This window comes from Antrostomus carolinensis, unplaced genomic scaffold (genome assembly GCF_000700745.2).
Source record: "Antrostomus carolinensis isolate BGI_N321 unplaced genomic scaffold, ASM70074v2 scaffold41378, whole genome shotgun sequence".
Lineage (NCBI taxonomy): Eukaryota > Metazoa > Chordata > Aves > Caprimulgiformes > Caprimulgidae > Antrostomus > Antrostomus carolinensis.
In genome coordinates, this window is record NW_010335772.1 from 251 (window position 1) to 9,267 (window position 9,017).

A 9,017-nucleotide genomic window follows, 5' to 3' on the forward strand; every position below is an offset into this window, starting at 1 on the left:
GAGAGTCGGTGGCGTGTGGATGGCGGGGGCCTGCCGGAGCGTGTTCTGCTTGGTGGAGTTGTTGGTATTTACAACTCGCTCTGCCTGGTGACAGAGACGGCTGAGTTAGGAGTGTGTTCTCGTTTTCACCCAGCTCTAGTTCTACTGTTGCTTTAGAATCAGCTGCAGAAGTTTATTTTCTGTAAAGCTTTATGGAGTTGTAGGGTCTTTTGAAAGTGGCTGTACTCAAATAATCTCAAAATTCTTCCTGTGAAACTGTTGGGGTTTGGTTGAGCAGTTGGCTCTGAATGCAAATTCTGTCGTATATAAATAGTGTTTAATTTTTCTGTTTAAATTCACATAAAATTGTGACATCCAATATGCTCAATTCCTGGGCTCTGCCTCGCTGTACTTTCCATCTTGATTAATCTTCTTGGGGATGTGTTGTGTTCAGGTTTTTGCTATAGAATGAGAAGCCTTTGATAAAGGCATTTATATTTGCCATCCTTGTCATTCGTAGCAGTGGGTTCCCTGCGTGTGGTACTCGGAGGAATGCTGCTCTAATTTAGTAACAAATCGTTTCTATTTCAAGTTTTTCAGAGAATGATCTCGTTAACATTCAAGTTCCCACTCAGATCTGGTTGCGGGAAGGAGTAAAATGAGACTTACTGCCAAGTCTGATGTGGCTGATCCTGCGTAGCTGTTTGTGAAATGCAGCAGTAGAATTACTGCTGCCCTTTGAGGCGCTTAGTTTGGACCTTGGGAATGTATCATGTACAGTCTGAGAGGGAGACTGGCACCGTTTTGAGACCAAGCAGAAAAGATATATGAAGCTGAGGGCAAAAAAAGGTGAACTAAGAAACTCTCTGCAGATCTGGGAAGAGAGCTTTGGTCTCATGAGCCCCAGTTTACTCTGTTGTTTTTGGGACCAGTGCAATATCCATCTTCTTCCTGCTTTTTTTTTTTTTTTTTAATTTATTTTTGGAAGAGCTTACAACAAAAAGTCTCTGTCTCTAAACAGAAATAGTGCTGGGGTGCTGTGGGACCCGATTCTGAGCATGCACTCTAGAAATTCTAATCAAAGATGAGCACTTTTAAACTACCAGAGGCTATTGGAGTGTTGCTGTTTAAATGAATTAAATGCATTTTAATTTGAAGATTTACTGCTGTTGCACATTTGTTGATCTGACTGTGTCTAATTGCTAATTAATAACAACTGCAGGCACAGTGTGTGGTCTCAGAAATGAGCTGGCAATGCTGAACTGACTGAGGTGCTATAGGAGAGTCAGTTTTAGAGCAGAACATCTCTGCTTCCAGAACCTGCTCATCTCAACAGCTTGGCAAGATGGGAACTTGCTGCTCCCTCAGCTGCTGCTGCTGCAAGCAAGAGAGTCGAGAACCTCACCTACACAGTTATTTTTTTCTTTTCAGTTTCTTTATACAGAAGATGGCAAGATCAGATGGGTTTATTTCTCTGGTCTGACCCCTGATGGTGTTTTTAAATTGCTCACGGAAGTTGGGTGTTACTGGAGGTGTGATATAACTGAATTGATTTTTTGCAATGTTTGATTTATTTTTTTTATTTTTATTTTTTTTCAGTGAAAATGAAGAATTTATATATTTTTATTGCTGTCCTCTTCATCCCGTGGAGTTTTTCTTTGGCAAAGTATGATGATTTTGAGGATGGAGATGACATTATGGAATATGATGATAATGACTTTGCTGAATTTGAAGATGTTAATGAGGATGCAGTCACAGAGTCTCCTCAGAGGATCATCACTACAGAAGATGATGAAGAAGAAGCCACTGTAGAGCTTGAAGGTCAGGATGAGAATCAGGAAGACTTTGATGATGCAGATGCACAGGTAATGCCTCAGCTTTTTCCTCTGTGCGTTTCCTTATAGTATCTCTGCACCTTTCTTTCTCATCTTTTTGGTTTTTGCTGACTGGGCTTTGGATTTTCATGCTTGTTTGTGATTTTATCCTTTAGGAAGGTGATACTGAGAGCGAACCATATGATGATGAGGAGTTTGAAGGCTATGAAGAGAAACCAGATGCATCTCCTAGCAAAAATAAAGACCCTATAACAATAGTTAATGTAGGTATAAATGTTGATCTGCTTTCTATTTGGTGTTCCATCACTTATTTTTTAAGGCAGTATGCCAATCATGTCACTGGTGTGCAAACATACACATAAGAGAGAACATGTTCTAAAGAATTTGCTATTTGAATTAACAAGAGACAGTTCAGAAATGGGAAGAAGTGTGGAGACAAGAAATATCTGAAATAATGCAACAGGATAGCAGCAGAATATGATCCAGGTGTGCCAGCTCCCAATTCTGTGCTCTGCTGCATTGGTTTATGCTACTTTAAATAGCAACTCTGGAAGGAAAACTTCCAGGGCAGGTTCTTTTGGTCTGTTGATCTCTATTTTAAGCTGCTAGAACTCCCATCATTGGATCAATGCTGTATTCTGTATTCAAACTGAGAACTGTAATTGGAATGTAGATCAGGAAATTCTTCATTAAAACAGACTAAAGTTTTGACCAAAGCATTTTATATCTTAACTCCTTCTACCCGTATGATCATGGGGGAGAAGTAGAGGAGCTGGAGTGATGACCTTTGTTTAATCCAGGGAAAAAACATACATCCCAGAATGTCTGGGTGCTTTGTGAACACATAAAGAAGAGGCTGCAATAATGATATGCTTACAATAAACATAGTTTTTTTTTACCTTGTCTATGGCTAAAGTTTCAGATTAGAAATTGAATGACTTTGATGGTTTTTGAAGCCAATCTCTGGCCACCCTGCCTCACCTTGTTGCCTCCCAAGAGAGTCTTTTACAGAATGATCAGGTGCTTGAGGCCTGTGGTTTTATTATCCCCAAGATCTCTTTTTAACTATTGTGGCTGACCGTGGTAGTGAAAGTTAAGGTTTGGTACTTTGATGACTGAAGGGTGATATAGTGATAGCAGAACAGCTAATTATTCTCTGAAGATGTCAAAGTCAAGGAAGCTTCCCTGCTTCCCCACTCAGTCTGTGGCTCTTGGTGACATCCTGAAAATGCTCCTGGAGATGGAGTATTACTTTAGATTTCAACAGAAGTTACATGATGATCAGATGATGCTGTGATGGGCAGGACATAGAATCATAGAATGGTTTGGATTGGAAGGGACCTTAAAGCTCATCCAGTCCCAACCCCCCTGCCATCAGCAGGGACACCTTCCACTAGACCAGGTTGCTCAAAGCCTCATCCAGCCTGGCCTTCAACACTTCCAGGGAGGGGGCATCTACAACTTCCTTGGGCAACCTGTAAACTTCCTTGGGCAACATCAAGCTCAAATAATCAGTGGGTTGAAATGCTGGGCTGTTGACTGCTCTGAGGGGTATATGCTAGCACAGGCTCACTTGGAAGAGAGAAGTATTTTGTTTGTATTAGGCAGGTATTTTGGGAATGCTGTTATCAGTTGTTTCCTGTACAATTACTGTGTCCCAGTAGAGCCAAATGTATTATGTAGGCTTAGCTCTGTCCTGTCGCCTTTGTGAAGCTTATTGCTGTGTTTGGGATGAAGCTTCTCCAGTTCTCTGTGTTTTCCCAATTGTTTGTGTCTATGGAATCTGCTCATTCAGTATGTAAAACACCATCTCCATTTCCCTTACCGTAGGTTCCTGCTCACCTTCAAAACAGTTGGGAGAGTTATTACATGGAGATCCTGATGGTAACAGGTCTTCTTGCTTACATCATGAATTACATCATTGGGAAGAACAAAAACAACCGTCTGGCTCATGCGTGGTTCAATACTCACAGGGAGCTGCTAGAAAGTAACTTTGCTCTTGTTGGTGAGTTCCATAATGTTCCATAATGATTAGGATCTGGTTTTAGTTTATTTGAATAAAGCTGGTTTTACACCAGCTCTAGAGAAGAGTAACCTTTCCTATGCAGATGCAAGATAGCACTAATGACAGCTGTGTGTGTAGACAAATAGTGTGCCAGTCTTCCAGTGCTGAAATTATATGGTCTTGAGTATTAATTATTCAGAAACATCAGGGTGATAATAAAGTAATCCAGTAACAACTGAGCTCTAAGCCTACCGATAAACTTTGGTGTTTAAAGTTGTGATTTTCAGATTGCAGTTCTCTTTCACTGTCGTTTTCTTCAGGGGATGATGGTACTAATAAAGAAGCTACAAGCACTGGGAAACTAAATCAAGAGAATGAACACATATATAACTTGTGGTGCTCTGGAAGAGTGTGCTGTGAAGGAATGCTCATCCAGCTCAAGGTAAGGATGAGGCAGTTTGTAGTATTGTTCTCCTGTCTCCAGTTTTCACGCTTTAGAGGCTTTTCCTTGAGCAACAAGGAGTCCCAGCTTGACTCTTTTGCTCACATGCAGAGACAGAGTTTTAAGTATGCACATGTCAAAGGAAGACTGGTCTGATCCGTACAGGCCTGTATTCTGCCCACCAAAGTAGGTAAGAGTGGATGCTTAGAGAAAGTATAGAAACCAGGAGTAGAGTGTAAACAGAGGTAACTGTAGGCTGAAGAGCCCAGCTGCTATTTAGAGGGACTTTAGCATGTTGGAGGAATAGACCAACAGGAATTCTAAGGAAGTATACAACAAAGACAAATACAGAGTCCTGCACCTGGGATGGGACAGCCCCACATGTTGGTTTGGCTCCTAACTGGAGGGAACAAGGCCCTGAGAAACTCATCTAATGCAGAAAGTAGACCTGCTTTTGAGCAGCACAGGTGACTTCCAAAGGGCCCTCCAAAGCTAAATTATTCTATGAAAAACATCCACTTAGAGCTGTGTTCTTTTTCCTTGAGCCCCCCTGCTATCTCCCCATGAAGTGCTGCACTGTAGGTATATTCAGCTATCTTCTTCTGTGTTTGCAAACTTGTGTTTTTAGTTTCTCAAGAGGCAAGACCTACTGAACGTTCTTGCGCGCATGATGAGGCCAGCGTCTGACCAAGTGGTACGTACTCAGCTCTCTAGATTAGCTGTGATAAATTGTTGTGTTCTTTTGGTTCTGCTCTGCTGCTTTTGATTGTTCTTATGACACACAAGTGAACTGCTCAGTGTCTTTCCATAGTATTCCATATCTTCCAGTTCAGTAACTGTCTGAAGAATCTGAAAGAATCATTCGTATTTCTTTTCTGCCTGTAGAATGCAAACTGCTGATGACTGGAAATTTTTATCTATGAGTTTTATTGTTTTGAGTGGTTTTGTGAACAGTCTATCATGCTTCAAGACCTCACGTTGATAAAAAATGGTTTTATGATCTGAAATACTTAATAATTGTTCTCTGCCTGTTCAGTCTGCCTGAACAGAGCTGCTTAATGCACATGCTGGCCTGGATGTTACATCCTGTAACATTACTTTTCGCCTGGCCCTTGCTCTTAGAGATGAGGGTAATCTCTAACCACATAAATGTCAAGAGAGGTTATGTTTGAAATAACAGTGGCTGTGTGCACTGTGAATACTCTTTCCATGTATCTATAATTTAAATCAACAACCTTTATCTTAGCTGTATATGGCCTCGCTTAGTATTCATTCTTATGAATCAAAGTGTCAGACAAACACTGAAGTCACAGAAGACATTGGTCTCCGTTTGCCCAGTAGTCTGAAGGCAGAGGACATCATATAAATCTGACCAAGGCTAATCACGTTCTGTCCCACAGCAAATAAAAGTGACAATGAATGATGAAGATATGGACACCTACGTGTTTGCTGTTGGAACGAGAAAAGCACTGGTGCGACTTCAGAAAGAGATGCAGGACCTGGTATGCACGTTCATGTTGGGAATACTAACATGATCAATAATAGGATATCAGAACCTCTAATACCTAGATTGTCTATTTTTGGGGGGAACAACTGAAAACTTATGACTGACCTGTTGGAATTAGTGTGTGGAGAAAAGGCATTTTCATGTAATGGATGAAAGTCTAATGCCATCAGACATCTGAAGTGCTAGCCAGCTGCTGTCAGATCTGCGGGACAAGAGGCAATTGGAAGCAGCTCACATCTTCCTTTTGGTGTACAGGTCATTTAGGAGGAGGCTGAAGTATATTGCCGGGATACACACAAGTGTCACTTCACCTCATTTAATCTATTTTCAAGGATTGAAAAGTAAACCTAATTAGTGATATGCAATGTGGAAAGTTTGGGTCTAAGTCATCTGCTTTTATGTCATCTGAAATTAAAACTTTCCATATGTTCAAGCCCTGAAGCTTGCAGAGAATCCAGTGCTAACAAGCAGTGGTTTGCAAATCTTTTCTCTCTTAACTTGTTTTAAGTAATAGCACTAAAGTGTGGTTGGTCGGATGCCAGTTGTTTTTATTGTTACCAAACAATATAAGCAAAATGCTTTAATCCACTTGAGCATTCCAGCACGGATGTATTACAATTGCTTTATATTTTTCCTTAAAGTACTCGCTATTGAAGGGAAATACTTCAAGACTATTCATACTTTAATTAACTTTATGCTTGAAATGTCCCCAGCCAGACTGAGTTAGTGTATTTTAATTGTTTCTTACCAGGTACTTTTAGGGCTCAGTCTGATAAGATGTTTACACGCTTGTGTTTATTTTTCTCTTTTTCCCTTTGTTCTCTTTGAAACAGAGTGAGTTCTGCAGTGATAAACCTAAGTCTGGTGCAAAATATGGGCTTCCAGATTCACTGGCTATCTTGTCAGAGATGGGGGAGGTCACAGAGGGAATGATGGACGCTAAGGTAATCTTGAATGAATTAGTACAAATCTTCCTCAGGTAACGCTGGCACTCACAGCCTGTGCAGAAAAGTTCTAATCTTTGTCCTGTGAACATCACAACAGGAGAGTCCTCACTAGGAGCCCTAGTGAGATCTAGATATATCAAGACCCTAAGGAAGCTTAAGAGCTGGGAGAAGGATGTAATTCTCATGTCTTGATTCCTTTTATGTAGCAAGGGGTAGTCTTAACATGAACTGCAGACTTAAAACTGCCTTTCAAAGCCTGGAAGTTAGCTTCAAGAGCCAGTTCAAAGGAGGGTGTTGATGGTGTGTCTGCAGGCCCTCAAAGTTGACATCTGTTATCAAATGAATTGGAAAATCCCCAATGAGAGTTCCATATCTAATATCTGACTGTCTCACTTTAATTCCATGCATTGAGGCCCCTTCTAACAAAAGCTAAAAAAAACCCCCCAAACCGGGCAGTTTAAATTTCAGTGTCATTGTGGCAAGCTGAGCACAGCAGTTTCCTGAGTGACATATGGCAAACCCATATGGAGCGAGTAGGCTGCAGATGGATTGGTATTGGGAAAAACTAACCCCAGTTTCTCTTTTAGATGATACATTTCCTCACGCACTATGCTGACAAGATTGAGTCCGTCCAATTCTCGGACCAGTTCTCCGGTCCAAAACTTATGCAAGAGTACGTATAAAGCTAGATCTCTCCTCCCAGTAGCTATTGTAACTCTTAAGCAAAATAAAAGCTGACAAAATCGTTTGCAGTGTGAAGCCTGCTGGAATGCACACAAAGAGAAATTGGGAGCAAAGGTGAAACAGGTGAATAAATACACTCCCAATGCTTCCAAGTGCTGCATTAGTGTAGAAGATCAAGGTGCTGTATTGCCTTAGTATTTATTTTTGTGTGTGAGTCATGCTATAGTTTGGATAGCTACAAATTTCAGATAACACCTGGCAGCTACAGAGCTACAGTGTACACAGCTGCATGGAAAACAATTGAGTAATCCCACTAAAGGTTTATGGTGTGGTAGAGTTCAAGGGCTGAGAAATAACATGGCAGGAGAACTCAACACAGGAGCTCAGATGCTATTTGAATGCATCCAGAACTAGGTTTAAGCAGTTTGCAGTGTAAAAAAAAAAAAAACTGCAGTGTAAAAAAAAAACCAAAACAAAAACCCCAAAACCCCATTAAGGCTGTTTGCCCTTCTCTAGCTGATAGGGCTAAACATTCTGCTGCTGAATCCATCACTTGGGTACTTTTGTTCAGGTTGATTCTCAGCTCTGCTTCAGAAATACACAGATGCAGAATCATCTCTTCTGTTTCTCTAAATCTCCTAGTCTTGAGGTGCTTTTAGCTGCTGCTTCAGAATTGCCAAGTGGTGGGTGATTTATCTTACCTGAATTAACCATGTAGGTTTTTGTTAAGGATGTGTTATGCTTACAGGTATATAAATAAACGATCTATATCAAAACTTGAAACTGTCCTCCAAAAAAAGGAGCATACTTTGATTTAATTATCAGACAGCCATACGTGTACCTTGTAGGCTTTGGGGGATCTGTGCAATGTAGGTCTGACTTTCTTACATTAGAATACTGTGGGGTTTTGAACAGTGAAGACTTGAATTCTTTAGAATAATTTGTGGGTTGTTTTTTTTTTCCCTAACTGATATTTATAGAAAGTCTGTAGTAGTATAAACAGCCGGGCATATGTAAAACTGGCACATGGCATTAAAAATAGACAGGCCTTCTTGGGGCTTAGATGACCTCTGACAGTCTAATTGGATGGTGCTGTTGGTGTTTTTTTATATTAACACTTTTTCACTGCATGCTTTTGAGTAAAACACTTCAGGAACCTGAATAGTTTTAAACTTAAATTTGAGTTACAGCCAGGCTTTTCATCTTGTTTATTTTCTTCGAGTAGTTTGCAAGTGTCTCTTCATTCTTGATGAGATTTTTCCCTAACAATGTTAGGTATTTTGTATGCCTGTATTTTATTTCACTCATTCCAGTCACTTTTTTCTTTCCTACCAGGGAGGGTCAGCTTACAAAACTGCCCGAAACTAAAAAGACACTTTTGTTTACATTTAATGGTAAGAGAACTGGTGTACGTGTGTGTGTGTGTGTGGATCTGGGGGAGTGTTGTGCTTTATTTGTGCAAGTCACATGATCAAGTTCTGTCATTTATGAAAGACAATATCTAATGAATAACTTCGGCGGATATAACAGGATCATTGATTGATTAACCAGTAAACAGAATGCAGTAATAACACTGGGACTGAGCAGCGTATCCTCATGATAATAGGATACTCAATCT

The 9,017-nt window shown here is 40.4% G+C and overlaps 1 protein-coding gene across 1 annotated transcript; it reads left to right on the plus strand.

Moving 5' to 3' along the window:
- Window positions 1-1,583: 1,583 nt before the first annotated feature.
- Window positions 1,584-8,793, plus strand: CCDC47 (coiled-coil domain containing 47; the record flags this gene model as incomplete). The annotated part of the gene is made up of 9 exons (XM_010174658.1): window positions 1,584-1,844; window positions 1,970-2,077; window positions 3,645-3,819; window positions 4,140-4,261; window positions 4,890-4,955; window positions 5,662-5,763; window positions 6,602-6,712; window positions 7,303-7,388; window positions 8,735-8,793. Coding segments are annotated over exons 1-9 (1,090 nt in total), but the record flags the coding sequence as incomplete, so codon positions are not given.
- Window positions 8,794-9,017: the final 224 nt, after the last annotated feature.